Raw genomic sequence first — 22,062 nt, forward strand, 5'->3', positions numbered from 1 at the left:
GGGGGGGGGGGGGGGGATCAGTTCATAGCACACATCACATCACAGGCTGCATGTATAGAAATGTTAAGTCTCAATCAAAACACATTTTCCTGGAAAAAGCAGAATGGCTCCACAGGAACACAGGCATATTAGAACTCGAGTGAACAAAATTAAAAGTCTGACGCCAGACCGAGAGACATGCCTTTACACCCTAAAATTATCATCAGACACCTTAACGAAGCAGTTTCGCCAAGGACAAATGAAAGCACATCAGGCATACATCCTCGAGAATGTCTTCCCAAATACAGGCAGGGAAATTAAAATCCCATTCAGGCACCACCAGATCCGTGTGCTGGAAGATTACATAACTGTCAGCTGCAACAGGGGTGCCCCCAGCCCAAAGAGCTGATCTGCCATGTTTTGTTAAACCTCTCGGGAAGCGGCGCACAAAACACAGGCACAACGTCAGCGCTCAAGGATGAGATCCCATGTGATGTGGCTTCGAAATCCTGCTCACAACCCCGTCTACTTCTCAAGCACAAAAAAGCGCAGCCGAGGATGTTCCGTGGATTATCTTCACAGGAAACCAAGTGCAAGCGTCCACCTTTACTTACCGAGAACGCACGCAACGAAAGCTATAAGCCAATCACGTCTATAGCCTGTGGGGAGGCTACTCCTTTTCACGTGACACTGAAGCTTTAGGTTTACCCACCTGTGCTCTGTGGGATGCCACTGACAGAAACCTCCATGGCCAATCTGAGTACTGCAAGCAACTCTCCCTGCTTTAGGTGGACGGGAACTGTTGCAACTAAGCTAGACTCAACCGTTTAAAGTCATTAGTAAAACTGCTTACGGCTTCAGTCAGCCAATGCAGTGCCCAGTGGAGATGGTAACACAAGCGTAGGCCCTCCCACCTACAGCTTTCATACAAATAACCAATTCGCTTCTTTTCAAATTTGTCCTTTGAGGGTAAAATTTGAAATAAGCAGACTCAACTTCTGCATCCCAAAACAGCACCGCGCACTTCAATGTGAGATGATGAAAAAAACTATGGGTTTATTCAGCGGGTGCAAAAGGAATAATTTGTCAACTTTTCACCAATACGCTCGGCTGAACCTGAAACATCCCGAGAGTAATAAAAAAAAAAAAAGTTCTTCACAGATGCACAAGAGTCTCACACAAAAATGAGAAGCAATTTTGGGAAGTTCGCAGCTCAAGAAGGACCGGGGTGGGGGTGGGAAGGCAAGCAAACAAAATACTTTCATTTAGGGCCCTGCAACATCTCATTATTTCACTCAATTTTCTTCATCTCTCAGCTGCAAAAAAAAAACAAAAAAAAACTAGATAACAGAAAATGTGCAACGCTGCATGCAACCAGCCGCATTTTCCCTTTCCTTTAAATGTGCAGATTATCCATCTCTGATTAACGCTGAAATCTATGTTGCTTAGCAACAGACAATTAAGAAGTACGCTTTCCGATCAGCAGGAAAAAGCTGCCCATTATCAGATGAATTAACAGAAGCAACAAATGTCAGCTACATGCAAATGATGTTGTGATAAAAGTGTTGAGGGGGGGGGGAGAGAGAGCTGCCACTGTGACCTCGAAAACAAAACCAGATTTTTCCACGAAACTCAAAACCAGGACCTATGCCACCCCCACAACTGCTTCTCCATCGTCAGGATCTCACACTCCGCTTCTCATTTCCTTGACAACACATGAAGGGAGACCACTTCATAAAAGTCATTACTGTGTAACAAGTGCAGCAGCCCACAGACCCGCTAAAGAGGGAGTCAAGACACGGGGTTACATAACTAAAAACGGGGTTAAAAGATTTAATTTCTCCCTAAGCCAATCAGCTCCAATCAGCAGGGAGATGTATTATGTTGTTAGAAGCAAAAATCAAGGCATTTAAGTATAAAAATAACCCGAGATTATGTTTCCTTCCCAGTTAACTGACAATAACAATGCCGCTTTGCTGTTTGTATAAACCTTTTGCGGGTTTTGCATCCTGAAAGGCCACTGCTTATATCATCATAATTTTTCATTTAAAAGAAGAAATAGATAATGCAGAACACAGTTAAAAAAGAAGATTAGTTTTTCTTTAAGTGCTATTAGAAAACACACTGTTTGACCTTCAAAAATGAGCATAGTTGTAATTTGTCGTCATGGCCATGTAACTGGATTTTTAAGCGCTGTTTATCAACAATAATGTAATAATAACAATAATAAGTCATACATTACCTTACAAAAGATTATGGCAAGTGAAAACAGCAAAACTTTAAATTAAAAAAAAAAAGTTTTGTATTTAAAAATAAAAAAAAACTAAACATTTAAGACTCATTTTCCAGTTCAACAAAGAAACAATCAAATAAACATTTTCAGTTGTATTGCACAGCAACAGGAGTTTAAAGCTATAAAAAAACAGTTACCTATTATAGTCTACGCAAACATACATCCAATTAGTGTAATTGGATTTGTGGCAGTTAAGCTCCAGATTAGGAGAGAGTACAGTGTAAAATAGAATGACAGCAATCCTTTTACATTCTGACAAACAAGCTGTATGTTCCATTTTTGACACTTAACTCAGTCTATCTAGAAAAAAAAAAAATCAGTGGTAGTACGTTTGAAGGGCAGCTGATAAGCATTATTGTGTATCTAAAGTGTCGTTTTTGAGTGCTTTTCAGTGCATCCGTACCAAAAGAGCATCCGTACCAAACTTTCACCGTAATCCTTGAACACACTAAGTACAAAAATCTTCTTAAAAACACCACACGGCAACTCCGAAAGCACAGCGTGCAAAAATAAATCTAACCGACGGCTTAATTAAAAGCAAACAATCAAAAAATGTTGACCTCAATAGCGTGAGTGCTGCTCGTATGAAATGCTTCGACTTGGTGATGAGATAGGATCCCCTCTGGCAAATGACACAACTCTGTTGCAATACATGTATAAATAGTTGCATAATTAAAAAAAAAAAAAAAGAAGAGAGAGACCTCTCAGAGTAAAGCTGCTTAAGTTGTCAGGCTCATCTTACATGCCTCTCTTCTTTTCAAAAACAATGTCAAGTGTGATTTTGATTTCGTATGCTTAAGATCTATCACACGGTGAGCAAATATTCACTATAGATTTCATTCCAACAAAATCAGGAGCTGGAAGTTACTAGAGGAAGAAAGGCAAGAGCGACTGAAGTGATTAATGAGAAGAGTAAGTTTGGACATTACTTGTTTCAGGCGAGGTGGTCATGGTTGAGACTATAACGGGCGGACCGGTGCGGCGTCCCACCATCTTGTTGTTGGCAGGGTTCTGCCCTTGCAGGGTGGTGGAAGTGGTGACAGGAACAGTGGTGCTCTCGGGAGCACCACCGATCCCTTTCCGGAGAAGCTGTGGGCTGTGAAGGGGGCTTGCTGCTACTACAGGAGATGCTGGAGGAAGATTTGGGGCTCTCTTCATCAGCTCCATGGGAGAATAAGAGCCAGAGTAGGTTTTGGGTGCTGCTCCAGGGGTACAGGGGGCCGGTGGAGGCTGCTGTCCAAGAGCAGACATGGCGAGACCGGTGTGGGGATTATACATGGAGAGAGGCCTTCCCTGGGTCGCTACGTTGTTATATCCTCCAGGGCTGATGGGAAAAGTTCCTGCAGCCAGGGGCCGTGTTCCTGGGAAGGTGGTGGTCTCCAGGAGGTGCTGGGAGGGTGCGCTACTTGGTCTTCTGCCAAGAAACTCTCCCATCCTAGGGGACACGGTCTGGATGGTGTTGGGAGGTTGCTGCATCAGGTTGGAGTCCATTGTCAAACCCTGTGGCTGCATGTAGAGGTCGTTCCGATGACTGAAGCTGTTGGATCTGGTACGTGTTGCCACCCCACCTGTTTTGCATCCCAGCACCACACGGGACAGAACACGAGCTTGGGCCAAGTTTGGCGCCACAGACCGGATATCAAGGTCCTCCATCATTCCCAGTGTTCCTGTGGAATCAAAGCCATGTTGTAGGAGGAGAGTAATGGTGCTTTCAGCCAAACCTTCAGCTCGCAGATAAGCCAGGAAGGTAGGGTCAACCATCTTCTTGGGGTCTGCAGCACTGGGATGGATAGGGGGCATGCTGGAAGTCATTCCAGCTGTGGCAGCCACCATGGCTGAAGTAGGGTCATAGTTTGGGTCATAAGGCAACCTCTGGGAGGCTATAGCTCCATAAGCCCGTGGGAGAGCTCCGTCCATTCCCTGAGATGCTGGATCCACCACTGAGCTGGTGGCAGCTGGCGGCCGAGGCTCCAGGGACAAGCTGTTGATGCTATTGTAAAGTTCACGAGCAGAGAGAGACGGTAGCTCAGCAGCGTAAATGGGAAGAGCTTGCTGAATCCCGTAGACAGCGGGAGTAGAAGAGCTGCCACCAAGACGCTGGATGTCTGGGATCATCTTAGATCCCAGAGTTTCCCTGTACAAACGGCTCAGCTCATGGAGAGGAGGGGGAGGAGGTGGAGGAGGTGGAGGCAGAGGGGGAGGAGGCATGGCTGCAGGCACAGAGGCAGAGGCCAGTAGAGAAGGTGTGGCCCTAGCTTGTCCTTGATCCCATGTAGGCCTCATCCCCCCAGCGCTGGGGCCATAATGCGGGCCTGATCTGTTGAGCAAGTGCTGGCTATCCCTGTAAAGCCCAGAATCTTCAGGTGGCTGACCAGATAAGGTAGAATCAGCCAAGTAGTAATCCTGAGTTGGTGCTGAAGCCCGGCCTGCCATTGCTCGCCTGAGGTAGAGGTTGCTGTTTAGATCAGGGACAGAGTTGTTCCTCAAAAGCTGCCGTCCATGCTGGTCCTGTCTGTAAAACAAAGGCTGAACGACTGGATCCCGTTTCTCAGAAAGATCTAGATAATGGTAAAACCCGACTTTGCTGTCTCTACCACCCAGTGGCAAAGAATTCCTTCGCGCCGCGACAGTACCGCAGTAGTGACAGCGACTTGCAGCCCTGTCGTTCTGGCCCTCTCCCCACGCAGGAACACTCTGGCCTACAGAGCCACCGAAATGCGACTGCTCACTTGAGTCAGGCATCAGTAAAGACAACAAAGACGACAGCTACAAAAGCAGAAAATAGAGCCGAGTATTGTGTTTCAACTCTCCAGTTACACTCACCCCCAATCAAAAGGGAGAAATAGAGAGGAGAGAAGAACAGGTGAAGCAGTAGGTAGCCTTTTACCTGATCTGCAGCTGTAACCCCCCCTCCACCCCACTCTTAAGTCTGTGCTATCATGTAGCTCCCTGCTGGCAGCCTATCTAAATAATTCAGCCCTGGAAACATTAGAAATCCACGAGGACAGACATACAGCATGATAAAGACAGAGAAAACACACAGGCAGAAAGAAAAACCCACACACCTTTAGAGTGAGGCTCTGCTCCACTCAGCAGTGATCATGCTTGTGCTTGGCATCATGGTTTCAGCCATACTAAGACTGAGGGTAAGAAATTGGGTAAAACCACATGCTGGACAATGGCAACAGACTGGAGGAGGGGACGAGACGTACTAATCCAATGGGGGTTGATAGACTGTATTGGCAGGGACTGTCCTCTCGTCCACTGCGTACACCACGAGGGGATTAGCATCAAGCTAAAACCTGCTTAAATCCCCTACCCCTGTGACATCACTTGGACTAGATAGTGTACATAGCCATCACACTGCCGAGGCCCCAGGGTGTGTTTATAGAATGTAAGACAGGAGTGTTTATGGTGCTTACTGCTCACCTCTCCGCTGCCCTGCAGCTTGTATCCCTGTGGCTATGAATCGATCTTACCCGAGAGACAGAGGAGGACAGAGGCTAACGTGCTGTATGTCCCTGGAGAGATGGGAAGAGATAGGCCACAAAGTCCCCTCCCCTGAGTACTTCTAAGGGTTGTATTTAATCAGGTGGCTGCTAGAAGAAAAAAAATCAGGCCTTGAACTGTCCAAAATACACAGCCTCCTCTACTGGACATCTATAGATTTGCTTATTTAAGAACCTACACACACAGGGAAAATGCATGTCAGCATACCAACAAAAGAAGTACATGCAACCATTCAGCATCTTTAAAGCTTACAGAATTAATTGTTTCCCTTTTTTTAATCAATTGACAAAAGCCACATTTATTAAAAAGACAAATTAAAAAAGGAACCATTGGCTCTAATAAATAAATAAATATGCATGTTCGTTTTTCTTTTAATTAGCATTTCAGTAAATTAGCTAAATGCTTTGGTTTAAACTCCTGAGTTGTGTTATTGTTCAACACAATTACTTTTAGCCCTTGTGGATTTTTTTTTTTAAATATATCTTCCCTTTTTCATTCTGAAAATAAGACTGTTTGTAAAACACAATTTAGAAATAAATCAATTCTTTCCCACCAGAGTGTAAACTGCAGTGTACACGTATTAAGTACTGGTCTTAATATTGTCTGAATCACTTCCATTGACAGTCTAAAGACATTCACATTGAATGGTGATCTCTATTGCTCACTAAACAGTTGGGCGTAATGCTTTTCTCACCCAGCTGACAGCAGATGCCATAAGAGTTGTCTTCTCAATTTGCCTGTGAAGCTGCTCACTCGGAGAAAACAGAGATTTCTCTTTTCAGACTGCAGCAACAGCCACTTAATTCCCAAAGTCTATCTGAAAACCAACAGCATTAACAATTACTTCTGTGTTGGATTATGTAGCACACTAGCATTAAATTCATACACGTTTTTACCAAGTTGACAGCAGACTCTTCAGTGAGTGGAGCAGCCTGACTGTTAACCAGGACATTTTTACTATAAGACATAAAGGCATTCTGCTCCTTTTGTAACTGTGTAATCTGAATATAATTACAACTGTAAAAAAAAATGCACTATGTAATCAAAATCAGCAAATATAGAAAATATTGCACTGATATTTTTTGCCACATCATCCTGCAAGCCGAAGAACTGCATATTTCCAGTGGATACACACTCACCAGCCTCTTCAATATGTTCATTTGTTCAATTGCTTGTTAACACAAATAGCTAATCAGTCAATCACATGGCAGCAACTCAATGCACTCAGGCATCTAGACGCAGTTAAGACAACTTGCTGAAGTTTAAACATCGTAATGGGAAAACGAGGAGATTTAAGTGACTTTAAACACGGTGTGGTTGGTGATAAATGGGCAGGTCTGAATTCATCAGAAGCTAACGAGTTACTGGGATTTTCACCCACAGCCATCTCTAAAGTTTCCAGAGAATGGTTTGAAAACGAGAAACTATCCAGTGAGAGGCAGCTGCTTGGATGAAAATCTCTTGCTGACGCCAGAGGAGAATGGGCAGAGTGGTTCGAGATGTAAAAAGAAGCTCCAATAATCACTTGTTGAGGCTACAGTTCACACAAGCTCACCAAAATTGGACAATAAGAGATTGGAAAAAAAAACATTGCCTGGTCTGATGAGTCTTGATTCACTGAACTCCTACAGCCTCCACAGTCCCCAGATCTCAATCCAATCGAGCACCTTTGGGATGTGGTGGAACGGGAGATTCACATCATGGACGTGCAGCTGACAAATCTGCAGCAACTGTGTGATGCTATCCTGTCATAACAGACCAAAATCTCGGAGAAATATTTTTAAGATCTTGTTGAATCTATGACACAACAAAAAAAGGAAGTTCTGAAGAGAAAGGGTGTCCAACCTTGTACTAGCAAGGTGTAATTAAAAGTGGCCGGTGAGTGTAAACATTACAGACAGGAGAGCGTAAAAATCTTCCCTCTGAAACATTTCCTCCCAAAAATTTGATTTCAACTCCTAAGAACAGTTTGCATCTGGTCAATAGGTGCAAATCGGTTGTTAAGTTTGGCAAAAGTATCTAAAAAAAAAAGGTGTAGACTGATTGCTGCGCTGGTCAAAAATGTTCAAACAAAAACCGGAAATTGCTGCATTCCTGTACTTATGGCTTAAAATTTAACGTTTTAATAATGCAACGTGTTTGTTTCAGAATAAAAAAAAGACAGTTAACATAATTACAAATACAGTTTTCAGTGTTTTCCATCCCCTAAATAAAATCCTTGCTGCAATACATTGTGCAACAGATGTGGAAATAAGTAAATGTGTTTTATCTCTCAATTGGCCGATAACAGCCAGTGTTTACTGGCTGTAACAGAAGTCACAGGAATAGTTTCAGTTAAAGGAAGAGGGAGCTTTCATAAATGTGTGATGAGGAAAGAGGCTGTCGGTTCTGACTTCACCTCTGTGATAAAGATAAGACAAGCAAAGAAAGGAAGGAGATATGACTGAACCTAAACAACACGGCTCGACGCTTGTTTCTCTGAAGCATTTTTGTGCGGCGAGTCTGACATAACGGAGATGCTGCTAAAGCTAAGACGCTGAGACAGCGTGACTGAGATGGGCTACATTTATTAGCCCTGACATAAGACGGCTACAGCTTTTCTTTAAGACGTCTGTCAAGTTACTGGGATCAATGCTATTACTTTCATTTCAGAGCTCCATGATGCAATGATGAAAAAAAAGAAGAAAAAAACAATATTTAAATTAAAGAAACATCAAATTTAGAGAATGTTAAGTGGGTCAAACAGAAGGCAATCTCATCATTTTCCTTTCAGCCGTGTGCAATACAGGAGGATGCACACATCTGAAGAGTGTTTTCTTTCATTAGATCCCCGACTGTTTCCTTGCAGTGATTTTTCAGCGCTACCCCCGCAGGTCTGAATCTCTGTGTGCCTTTTGTCATCCGTAAAAGACACCATTAATCACAGCGTTGTATCGCTCTACGGCGATCGGAGACAATAACTTTTTTTAATAAGCCCTTTCCCGGGCTGCGTGTCACTCAGATCCCCGCTTCCTGACAAAATATTAATAACAATAATAAACATCTCCAGTTCAGTTAGGCGAGGTGTTGGTAAAATTGAAACAAGGACGTGGTGTATCATATCTCTCATCATCAAGCAAATTACTGTGTTTCACACATTTTATAAGCAGGAGGAGCCGAGGGTACCAAATTCATCTCGTCTACATTCCCTGACAAGCCTCAGGGCTGCTCCATAATTAAGAGGGGGATGCTATTCAACACTCATCAAGCATCGGGGATCTGTGTATTTGCTGGCATGAATAAAACAATGAAAGACAAAGAAATTTACACGTGGGATATTTGATGAAAAGCATCGAAATTATTGGCAGGATTTGCCGCGCTCGCTTGCAAACGAACAACATATAGGTACAGTGTGTCGAACAGACGTCCGGCGACAGTCGTCACTCCGGAGCAATCTGGCCATCTTTCTAGGGCACAGGATGCTAACGGCAGGACTTGGCAGGCCGAGCAGACTGCAAAAGCTGCAGAATGATTTAGATAGCGGCGACCCTACAAGTGCTGATCCATTAAACTTTCATGGGGACTTCATAAATTAAAGCTGTGACCGCAAGAACTTGAACATTCAACTCAACTACTGTGATTGTACAGTGTATTAAAGTTTTAACAAGCCTCTGAGCTTGGAGGAGAGGGGGCGGCGGGGAAAGAAAAACACATGGTACCAATTCTGGTTCGATGGCCTTCAGAGGGTTTATATGCATCTGCTGCGTTATCAAGACAGTCCCCCCCCCCATCTCTGCAGCGGATTACGCAGCATGTCACACACGACTGGGAGGAGAGCTGCAGGCCAGGGCCTCTTGCAGACTTGGTGAGCGAGCGGAGTGGGGTTTTTTTGGGGAGTTTTATTTTGCCTTCCATCTTAGCGGCCCATCTTTGCCTCGTGTGCGGCCCCGCGCTCTGCCCTCCGATCGTTATCAAGCCAGCGGCCCATACTGCATCACAGATGGGGCAGACAGAAGGGAGAGACGACAGCCCGCTTGTTTTTTGGAGGGATGAGGAGTGTGCAGCTGAGTGAGAGAAGAGGGAGGCAAAGAGCGAGCAAGAAGGAGAGGGGAGAAGGACGGAGAGGAAAAATGTAATCCGACTCCACATCAATAATGGAAAAAGATGTAGAGTTTAGTTAAACTAAAGAAAGCTACTCTCAGATGAACTGATTCTAAGCAGATATAGGATGAGGGGTAATTGTTGCACATGCCGAACTGAAAATCTTACATGACATTTATGAAGATTTCCTGTGGTGTTAATGGTTTTATAAAAGGTCGGCTTTGGCACCTCGGATTTTACAAAAGATTTATTTTCTCCATCCATAGGAGGTGAACTAGTTATTGCCCGTGTTTGTGTGTGCGTGTTTGTGAATTTCAAACAGATCTACAGAAAGTAATCTTTGGACATGCATCAGCAACTGATTAACTTTTGAAGTGTGCCAGATTCAAGATGGCAGCCACAGTCAAGTGGCCTTAAAAACACTAGACTGGCTATAACTCAGTCAATTTTACAGTTATTGACCCATAATTTGGCATAGTAGTAGCTGAAAATGATTCTCAACATTTAATCTGAATGGATTACACACGTCTCTGTTTAATATTATGACAATGACTATTTGGAGTAAACTCTGCCAGTCTGTTAGCAGAATATCTTTTAAACCACTAGATGGATTTTAATGAAACCTCTGGGAAATAATCCCTGGATAAACATCTGCAACTTATTAACCTTTGAAGCCAACCCAATTCATTATTTATTTAGATGATCTTAGTTTAAAACACTGACATGAAAGGTGGCGGGCCACAGGCATTCCTTCAAGGAGTACTACATCTTTAGTTATTTGTCAGTATTTGAAGCGTCTTTAAACTACGCAGCACTGGAACATCCCAATTTTAAACAAAAGATCTGAAAACAAAAACGTCACAATAGCAGAAAACCTAAAAATGCTCACTTTTAATGGTTTAATATAAAAACTAATCTTTCGATCTCATCAATACATGGATGTATGAGGATGTCTCAACTGGGAATGGGCAGAGAGGTAAAATTTACCAAGCAGGAACTCTGCAGAGTCCAACAGAAACCACTTGTGGGAACACTGACTGTCCAAAAAACATAAGGGGCCCTTATTGAAAACATACTGTAGTGATTATTATGTTTCAGCTGGCAAGAAGTTGTTTAAATGATGCAAGTAGCTTCTCTTTCCTCGGACATGTTGAAAAACACATCTTGTGGTTGTGGAAAATAAGTCTCCAGAAAGGTCAAATTTCCCATTTTGTGGTGAGCAAACAGAAAACTAAGGAGACTGCTGAAACGACTAAATTGGGCTACGAACTAGCCAGCAAATTAATAAAACAAGGAACACGGTTTTTTTTTTTTGTCTCCCAACTAACGAATCTGGTGCTCGTTTAGGACCAGTAATTTTTTTTCTGTATCGACCACGAGAGCTGACCCTGAAAAAAGTGGTGCTACAGGAAGTCGTTGCTGGGTAAAGAAGAGCTTTTGTCCAGGGCCTGGAGGGGATGGCACCAGCTTTAAAAATTCCCCAATTAGTGTAGCAATTAGCCTGTTTTGGTTTTTAAAAATGAAACAATGAGGATCAACATTAAGCAGAACTAAAAACTAGCTGTTATAAATAGATTATTTATAATTCTAAAGTATTTGTACCTATATTACTTCTTCCCGCTGTTCTGCTCTTTGTAAAGTAACACTGAGAGCCTGACAAGCTGATGTTAGTGAAATAATTAGCTGGTTATTAGCCTCCTTAACAACCCTGCAGCAGTAGGTTGTACAATCCATTTCTGAGCAGTTTTCTGCTGCTATGAGTTTATATTTGCAAGAACGTATAGGTGGACGGCGTGTGTTAAAGTAACTTCTAAATGAATGCAGATTTCTCCCATTAGAATGCAGCACAGTCTCAAGTCAATCAATAATAATGCTGAAGCTGATTAGTGTTCTCACCAACAGAAACAACAATTGTCTCCTGCACAACTTGCCGTGTTCAGCAGCTAATATAGATAAAATATATTCGTAATTATACCAGCATACAGTGTCATCATGTTGCGCAGCATGAATAAAATGTAGATGTTGATTAAAACAATATCTGACGAGATTAGAGCAGCTTTAATCTAACCCGGAGGGAGGGGAATATTGCAGCCTACGAGCAAAACAACATTATTAGCGAAGAAGGACAAAATAATATTAATTTAAAGACAGACTGAAGAGCAGAACTGTCCTCGCTGCCGTCACTCAGCCCAGTCGTTGCTGAGTGATAAACATTGGTTGAGCCTCAAATTAAGGGGGGAACATGAAAGAACCTGAGGCTGAGAGGAACGCGGGCCGTAGCGGATCACTCCTCATCTCTTCAGAAGACAAAACTGAATTTCGGCCCCCCCTTGATGCTGATGCTGGAGGCTGATGCTTCCCAGCAGCTGCTTTGATTGAGCTAACTAGCATCATTTGATAAAATACAAATAAATAAACAACAACCAGCTCTCTGCCTCTTTATTTGCAGACAGGCCAGATTATGCTAAATACATATCAAGGTCTTTAATGGCTTAATCAGCCTTGTCATCTAGCCAGCAGGCTCTCTGAGATAGTTCATTTCTGATCCCACTGCCACAAATGCCAATATTAAATAGCCACAATAAACAATTTGGCCAGTGGTATAATTTAAATAAATACGGTACTGCAAAGTGCCTCGGACGGCGAACATTTTGCTGTTAGGAAAACAAGTGATGCAAAAGGAGATGGCGGAGAGAACGTGGTCTCAGCAGATAGTTCTGAAACAGAACATTTCACATTTTCCACTTGAAAAAGACCAAGAGGAGACAGGAGGGAGCGTGGCTTTGTCTGCCAACTCAGAGTTTGGCTGAAGTGTGAACCTGGATTAAGATGAGTTGCCCCCGACAGTAGCCCGTTCAGTCCAATGAGGATTTTACCTACGCGTGGAAAAGGAAAGCACAACAAGGCTGCCTTGTTTGTGTGCCGTCATCCTCCCCCCCCCCGTGCTCTGAGACAATCGCCATGGCAGCCTTATCACGCCGCCACATGCAGTCGGTGGGACAACACTGCCGGTTGTTGGCTCGGGGACAAATCACAAGCTGGTTTTAGTTTAATGGTCGCACGAAGGTGACCAGAGGACAGATTCGGGGATCATATATGATGGCCATCTGGAGAGATTTTGCGCTTGTGTGGTTCTATGAGCACTCTGGTGTGTAAGATGAAACAATTCATAATGGAAGTTAAAGGGCTAGCATTCGTTGAAGGAACTGGTCAAACCTTTGGGATGACACTATCATGGAATCTTGTGAGCTCTGTTAGCAGGACAGGATGACTCTCAGCTACCACCTCGTCAAACCTTAGCTCACTCTCTGTAGCTCTGACTCAGTCATAGCCATTTATGGGGCTGCTAAGGTCGATTAGATGTGGCAGCCATCTTCAACTGGCTCAACTCCAAAAGTTAATCAGCTGTAAACAAACATCCAGTGATTCCTTTCAGAGAGTTTCATTAAAATCCGTCAAGTGGTTCATGGGATATTTTGAAAACACACACACAGACTCGGCATCTGGCGTTAAAATGTTAAGTGACCCCAACTCGAATCTTCCAGTAAATAAGATAAAACATTAGTGCCAGTTGTTATGGGCCCATTTTTATACTAATAAAACCACGCAACCTCTGAATATTAACACTCTTTGAATAATGAATGCAAAAAAAAATAAAAAAATTAAAAACACAACAGTTTCTCTGGGACGCACTAAGTTTTTCTCACAGCTGCGCAGCGACAACACCTGCTGCGATTTCTCCTGGCGTCTCCGGTGAGCAAACAAATTGCTGTTCCCTCAGGAATGAGTAACTATCTCAGGTGTCTGATCCACCCGGATTCAGCAGCTGGACTCAAACTGCCACTCTAATCAAGAAGGATTTCCCCCATTAAACAAAACACCTGCAGCATCAAATATAAAAGCTTTTCTACCTGCCTTTTAAGGCCAGATGATTATTCGCCAACATTGCAGACTGGCTGCGGACTTGTTTTTGCCATGAAATAATCTTGTGCCATTTTACAAAATTAATCATTCCAAATTACTCTGTGATTTGTCATTATAAACTGCTAATTGTATCATTAAAACAACTACTGGTTGTTTATTTGAAATGATTAAACCCACTATTATATCTGCATAGCAGTTTTTTTTAGACATGCTCTGCTTTTCTTTGCAACCCAACATCAGTGGTGATGATGGAATCGATCCACCTGTTGTTTTACCAGAACATCTTGTGATGGAAATCAGAGCAGGTCAGTCCGAGCAACGTACAGAAATCCCTTAAAACACGAGAACAAATTTAAAGCTGCAGTCAAACCAGGGGTCAGAGCAGGCTGCCACGCTGTAAAGACAAATCCGTCAAATCGAAATGACCCAGTGAATGAATATGCTGTCCAAATGTTCGTACTCAACGGTTTTAATGTGCCACGTTTAATTGCAGCACCTATTCATCTTCAATGTCAGAGCCAAACGAATGAGAAATGAACCAGGCTTAAAAGCTATTAAACTATGCTTTAAAGCACTTGAACTGCGCCGAAGCTTCTGCACTCCGGCTGATTATAAAGCAACACTTTCAACTCCTCCCACCCACCGCTGATGGCATTTAACACAACGCAGCTAACCTGTTAGCTTGATTTCCATTTTGATGACCATTTGACATGTTGTTAACGGTAGTTCTTTGGCTACATGGCTTCTTATCTCTCCCACGGTCTTCAGGTAAAGATCCTGTTTCATCCCATCTTTAGAAACCACTAAACTTGTTACCATGGGGCACTTAGACGATCACAAGTCAGGCTGTCAAAACAATCTTCCACATGTAGGAAAGTGACATTACAGCCAACACGGTGAGCTAATATGAACTGCTATAACCATTTGACATGTTGTGGGAGGGGTTTAGGTTGGTTTTACAAATACAGGGTGGGCCATTTATATGGATACACCTTAATAAAATGGAAATGGTCGGTGATATTAACTTCCTGTTTCCCAGTCTTCACACATTATAGCAACACTGCAGGAGAAATTCTATCACAGGCTTTCAGTATACCGGTACGTAGTTTCAGGTGCTGCACATCTTGTATCTTCACAGCAGAGACAATCGCCTTCAGATGACCCCAAAGATAAAAGTCTAAGGGGGTCAGATCGGGAGACCTTGGGGGCCATTCAACTGGTCCACAACGACCAATCCACTTTCCAGGAAGTGGAAGTGGGAGAAGAGGGTTGCATTGACAATCCAACACATTTCATAAGTGGTCAGAAACATTTAAATAACTTTTAAATAACTCATGAAAGAATAAAGTTAAGTTAAAACCAAGCACAAAATTTGAAGACCTACTCATCAAGACCGCTTTAAAAAAGAAAACTATAAAAAGAATTTGCACAGTTCTGCATAAAATAACGCTTTGGTCTAAGATGTTTTCCTAATCTCTCTGAATTTTCCAAGATCAAAATTAATTATGATCATTATTCCACATCCATTGCAGGAATCAAAGTCTACTGGAGGACATAATAACTTCTTGAGATAAGTCATTAGCCTGTAGAGGAAGTGTGGCGCATGCCCTTCATTATAAGTGCACAACACAGAGTTGTCTACATCATGTAGCAGAACAAATATGCTGGCAGTGGGGGTAATGGTGCGTCCAGCTTCATTTTCCAGCACTACAATCATGTCTACCTCTCTGTGCATTGGCTCCAGGAGGGGCCCAGCAGCTTAACAAGCCTCCTGGGGACCCGGGCAGCAGAGAAGAGATGATTTTTACCTCCGGACGCAGTCTGACTGGCCTACACAAACACACATGTACACACATGTGGGCAGAGGCAAACAAGTGGGTTTTAAAATGTACGCTCATGAGGCTTTAAATGCAGTTTTTCACCCACCAGAAAGAGCCGTGGCGAAGCGGTAATCTCATTTACATCCCCTAAGTGACTGTTTGCTGCAGAGGTCAACATTCACGCACTGCTTTCTGCAGTATCTGACATGTGCTGTGCACCAGGAGAAAATTATTCTAATCAATAGGCATTGATTATCAATAGGTGTTAGGAGTGTGCTAATACCAGCAAGCAAGGTTGACTATGGGGCGTTTAGCTCTGAAGCAATAGTAAATAAAAGAGGGGCAAAACGTAATTATGAGGACTCTGCTTGCAAAATGAAACAACATCAAGGGACATGGAGTGTGGACGTACACAAGCAGTGATTAGTTTTCTAAAAAGTAAGCGATGACACAAAGTTTTATGGCTTCAACTCGTGTGTGCAGTTTTGTTTTGTCCAATTTTAAAGCGGAAAAATAAAGAAAGCCCGATAAAGAACCACAAGAGATTTGAGCCCTGAGATAACCTTCTTCACAGACCTCAGACTTTGGCCTTTTCTTCAGAGCCGAAGCTGGATTAGAGTCGTCATTAGCAAAACAAAACAAAAAAAATCACCTGATGCAGAATTTTCAGCTTTAAAAATACTTTCAAGTCTTGTCCCAAACGTGAGCATTCACAGGTGCCTGCACGCAGCTGCCTTGGCACTCTGATGAAGTAAAATAAACTGATACCCACAAAGCAGGAAAGGTTTTTACAGAGAGGCGGTTTTATTTTTGAGTCTAAGCAAAGTGCTCAGTTTGTAACATAACTGAAAAATAAGCCGACTCTGGAGTGTCGATGCTGCGAGGCCAAATTCTTGGAAGAGTAATCTTCTTAAAACCCCTGCTGCATCTTCGCCACACATCTGATTTAAAAACTAAAGTGGATCTTTGAGATTACAGCAGGCAAATACATGTTTGAGGGAATAGAAAGTGCTGAATTTTCCGCCAACGATCAAACGCACGTGTGCAGCACGTGTGTTCGAGACGGCGCCGTGGCCGGCAGCTCAGAGATGATTTCGCAATTAGAAAAGAAAAAGAAAATGGATCCAATTAAAGAGCCGTGATCGAGAGAAAGCTGCAGCCAGTGGCTCATTTGTGGTCACCATGGTAACCACACAACTGTGCCTGTCACTCCCTGACAGCTAAGTTATCAAAAGGCGGACAGACTAAAAAAGAAGCAAAAATCTACAAGTCTGAGTTTGAAAATTCTTCACTCTGATGGTCACACATGTAAGTTTTTATGTCTCTACCGTGTTTTCTGTAGGAGATATTAGAAGTTTATTAAAAAAAACTTCAATTCTTGTTTTGAAGAGAATGTTTTAAACTACAATATAAGCTTGGCTGTGAACTCACTGCATTCTGGGAAGACTTAAGAGAAAACGGCAAGTTTTGTAGCAGCAAGAACTTCACCGGGTGACAGAAGACAAAGATCCCTACGTTTTGATGTATAATCTTTAAACGACTGAAAGGTTTGAGCGGGACATCGTTACTGTCAGCTGAACATTCTGCGGAAAAAATGCCAGAAATATCCAACAACCTAAACTGTTGATTTTGTAAAAACTGGAAACGGGATTAAAATGCCAGTTCAGACACGTGAAGTCCAATTTTCGGTCATCTGTTTTAGCTTTGAATGATGTCTCTACTGTGAGGTGTGCCTGAGCTGGAGAGCTCCGAAGAGGGCTGGGTTTTTACCATTACAAGCTCATTTATGAAGCACTTTAAAAACAACATCGATGACCAAAGTGCTGTACACCAACAAAGACAAACACGAGAGGTAAAACACACAAAATTCCAAAACAAGAATAAAAACTATACAATCAGATAAAAGAAAAAACACAATCAAAGCAATAAAACCATAAAAGCCAACATCTCAAACCGAGTTCAAAGAGATGATTTAAAAACAGGAAGTGAGTCGGCCTGTCTGGGCTGCAAAGGCAGATCGGTCCACGGTTCAGGGGCAGCGTGTGAAAACGTTCAGCCACCTCTTAACCTCCTCTTTGACTTCGGGACGACCAACAGGAACCGATCTGCTGACCCGAGAGAGCGCGAGGGAGCGTACAGCTGGAGCGGCTCGGACAGATACTGAGGGGCGAGACCATTTAAACTTTAAAATCAATCCAGAAACGAACTGGAAAACGATGCAGAGACGCTAAAACTGGAGTGATGTCATCTCGTTTTCTGGTACCAGTTTTATTACACGTTTTGCCAAATCCTCATTGATCTCCAATTTTTTTTTTCTTACTGCTTTTTTTGCAAACAACGTTTACATTTTTTTATCATTCCACAGCCAAAAGCTATAGCACACTATTCCAGATCGAGGCACACATTTTGGTGTTAATTTGCATGTTTTATTTCAAACCTGTGTGATGAGATACAGGTCAAAAGATATTTAACAGAACAGTAAAGAGTTGCTTCAATGCTTATGCACTAGCTCTCTTAAAAACATCAATCTTAACCATGAACCAAGGTTAAAGATTTGAACCCACATACAGGTCTGGATTTCCACCCTGATCAGGATTAACTTAACCATAACTTAATGCAATTCAGACCTTAACCGTAAACCTAAGCACCTAACCCCAAAATGATGTTCCACCATATTAGGACCAGGCTTTGGGCCCCATAAGGACTACCAGTCCTGATGAGGTAGGTGATTATATCAGAAAAGGCCCTAAAAAGGTAACAAAACCTAAGTACCAAGAACACACAAACATAAAACTCACAGATGTGCGCCTCACTTCACTCAAGCTGAAAATCACACCCAGGTTGGTCGTGACTTGACCAGTGGCTCTTCAGGCGCAACGTGTGGTCGTTTTCAACCAGATTTGTCTCCATTAAAACCATCTCCGTGTTTGCTGACATGCAAATCGCCAAAGGAGTTCTTGAGGAATAATTATTCAAATGAGAACCAGAATCATTCTGCTCACAACTCAGGCCAAGATTATTTATCGAACTGTTTCTTAATTTTCAAGCATCTTTTAAAAAAATAAATAAATAAATAAATAACAGCTCAGTTATTATCAATTTTGATGATACCAGAGATGAAAACACTTGATTTGATACGCTCCAGAGCCAAACACCAGAAATCAACATTACACCCACATCACCTATAATTACCCATAAAATAAGAATGTCATTAATAAGACTCCCTGACTGCACTGAAGCTGGCTCTTGAATCCACATAGTTTGTTAGAAAAGACGAGTAAGATCAAATGGTTTCAAGCTTTTTACCTTCACAGATTCGGTCCAGTCGCTGCCTCTTCACTTTGTGTTTGTCAGTCAGGGACATGGCGTCAAACGCGGCGCGGCACAGGACGGCACGGCTTGGCACAGCACGGTGGGGAACCTCTCCTCCTCAGCCGCCAAATACTGACAAGGTTCAGACTCCTAGTGCACTGTCAGCACTACTCCCCGGGGCATACCGCCTCGGCACATACACCTACAAACACAAAGACACACGGTTTAACACACACACACACACACACGCATGCACACACGCTGCAAACGCACACTTTACTGTCATAAAAGCACAACAAATCTCTTACTTAAAAGACATTTTAGAGTCCTTGACAACAAAGTCACTCTGTTTCTTGCTCACAAAGAGCTCCAGGCAACAGATATACAGGAAATCACTGATTCACACACATTCTCACACACACACACACACACGCTTCCCGACACTGGTTTCGCCAAAGTGCTCCGTTTTCGCTCTAAAAAGCGACAAAACTTTGACGCTCTAAAAGCTCCACTTTTCCTCTGTTTGACGAGTGTTCTCCTACATCTGAATCTCCATCTGACTCATCACATTCTTTATTGTTTGCGCTGACATCTGAGGCATTTTTATTCAGAAATAACAGAGCGGGGGTTTTTTTTGTTTTTTTTATTCCCAATAAAAGTCACTCAAAGCTATTCAAACACAAGTAGAAGGCATTAATGTGACAAAAGCTGATTTAAGCAAATGTGAAGGATGCCGTCAGGGAAAATTTATTATTTGACAAAACAAAGCTGCACAGAGGAAGATGTGTAATGGCACATTTAAACCAACAGAGGGTACTTAAAATCTACTCAGAGGGAAGCACATAATTATACTTTTCTTACACTTTAATGCATTAAAACAGAGGCAGATCACTGAATCCTTATTTCCTCTTTGAGCAAAAACCGTCTTCAACCTTTCGTTCCAAAGCAAACACTGGCAAGTGCAAACACACAGCTCTTGCTCTCGTTTTTCATGCACAAAGATCATAAAGTTAAAACCCCATTTGCTTTTTATGATTAACAAACTTAAAAGCTTTCAGTTCACTGGAAATGTTACCCCACAGGCCTTCAATTCAGAATCGCTGTCAGTGCAACTATTTGAACAATTGCATCTTTGTTGGAGGGAAAACAGAGGAGAATGCATTTCTTCTCAGGCAGTACATGAAGAGAGAGGATCAGTTTCTAAGTGAATTAGAACAAAGTTACTAGAACACAGCTGGGATTAAATGTTCTCGCTCGGGAAACTAATATTCCACGTTTTGCTCGTTTGTGACCAGAGCCCGAGGTGCCTCTTCTCTAAGAAAAGTCAAACAAAAACCAACAAAATAAAATCTATTTCCGTACCAAAACAAAGAAAGAAAGAAAAAAAAAAGGCATCAGTGCTTCTTAACAATCTTATGTAGTCAGAAAAGAGCTGAAGATAAAAACAGAATAAAGAGATCAACAGCACTTTCTGTTTCCGTCAGCGAGGTGAGGGGAGGTGCAGATCGGAGGTGACCCGCGCTGCAGCCTTCAGAGTAATTTGCCAGAATTGGCCTGTCGAGTCTGCAGCTCAAAGCTGGTGTGGGTGGTGGAGGAATCTGACATTATCAGGACACCTCGGCACCTCGGAGACCCGTCGCACTTGGAGGTACAAAAAAAAGTACGGCACACTTTGAGAGACGAGCCGTAACGTTTTCTTTTCCTCAAAGTAAAATCATTCAGTTCCTTATAAGTGATCAAATGATTAAAGCTGCGTGTGTTTTAGGTCGGTCCTCCATGTGCTGTAAAAACCAGGCTGACCCATCATTAGATGAAGACAAGACCTTTGAGAGGGGTTGCTGAACGTCTGGAACGAAGCCGAGCCTGTCAGTAACTTTGGCGTGTCCCATAATAACCCCAATGCACTGGTATCTGAAGATTTTGGAGCTGGATTTAGACATATTTCTGTAAATCTTTCACCCGTTCCTGAGAGGTTTTTGTAACGAAACGAGCCACATTGTTCTGCATGAAGAGGCTGCAGCCATCAGGAATTACACTGCTTTCCATTTGACCTCCAACCAGAAGTTGGGATTTGGCCCTGCACTGACGTTGCACCTAATTTGCCATTTCTAGCTTGGAAAATCACTATCTAATAATTATGCTTAAGAACCAGGCAATACAAGCTGACAAGAGTGTATTTCTCTGCATTTTATACATTCAAACACCGTGGCAACATGTTTCCTAATTGAAGCAGAACTGATCTGATTTAAAAAAAGATGCAAAAAGTGAAAATAAATAGTTTATTATTGCAGCTACCGCTAGTTTTCACGAACACGGCAGCCATATTGGATATTGAGAATTCTGATTTCCAATTACAAATGGACAGGGGTGGGAATCTTTAGGCGCCTTCTCGATTCAATGATGATCTTGAAACTTATATGAGTATAGATTACTTTACATAAATTAACACAGATTTATACATTTTCATTTCTAATAAGTCAAAAAGCCCCGTTCCTCACAGGCTGCTGACCAACAATTAGCATAGATGCTAACTTCACATTAAACATTTCAAAGTCATAACTAAAGACAGTTGTGCTGTGATAACTTCAACTAATATTTTCAGTCATATATTCTTCAGGGTTCAGCAAAGAAAAGGCAGGAAAGATGTGAAAACACAGTTTTGCCAAAACATGGAAGCTATGGCAGCTCTACGAGGACAAACGTCACCGCAGCGACTCCGCACATATAAACTCCATCTTACCAATAAGATATGATTTTGTGATAAAACAATCATCCATCTGTGGATTTTTGTGGTTATGGGATCAGTGAAGCCATAACAAACATAACGTTGTCTTAAACAATTGCGTTACAAGGTCAGTACTGTATTTTCTGTAGTGGAAAAAGTGACTTTGACAAGAGGAAGCCTCACACCAGATTACTTCCAGGTCTTTCCAACAATGCAGCAGTCTGGCTCCAGCCTGTTAGCAGCCGCTGGATGGCCTCACCCTGCTACTTGATTCATTTCAGCCGCCTTTCAGTCCCTCCTCCTGCCTTTTCATCTGTCCGTCTTTCTGTAGTGCTGCAGCCTCTGAGGTCTCTCACACAGAGTCATCAATCACTGGGACCTCTTTACTGGTGTGTGTGTGTGTGGGGGGGGGGGGGGGG

The 22,062-nt window shown here is 42.6% G+C and overlaps 1 protein-coding gene across 6 annotated transcripts in view; it reads right to left on the minus strand.

Moving 5' to 3' along the window:
- ctbp2l (C-terminal binding protein 2, like) overlaps positions 1–22,062 on the minus strand; it is a 102,682-nt gene that overhangs the window by 40,978 nt on the left and 39,642 nt on the right. For 2 of the 6 annotated variants that reach the window (XM_017437573.2, XM_017437583.3), the window contains exon 1: positions 3,202–5,029. In XM_017437573.2, coding sequence (XP_017293062.1) covers positions 3,202–5,014 — 1,813 coding nt within the window. In that variant the 5' untranslated portion in view covers positions 5,015–5,029. Of the gene's footprint in view, positions 1–691; positions 744–3,201; positions 5,030–5,337; positions 5,362–18,912; positions 19,121–22,062 lie in introns of those variants that run through there. The other 4 variants (XM_017437591.3, XM_017437629.3, XM_017437614.3 and 1 more) reach the window with 3 other exon arrangements.

This window comes from Kryptolebias marmoratus, linkage group LG17 (genome assembly GCF_001649575.2).
Source record: "Kryptolebias marmoratus isolate JLee-2015 linkage group LG17, ASM164957v2, whole genome shotgun sequence".
Taxonomy (NCBI): Eukaryota; Metazoa; Chordata; class Actinopteri; order Cyprinodontiformes; family Rivulidae; genus Kryptolebias; species Kryptolebias marmoratus.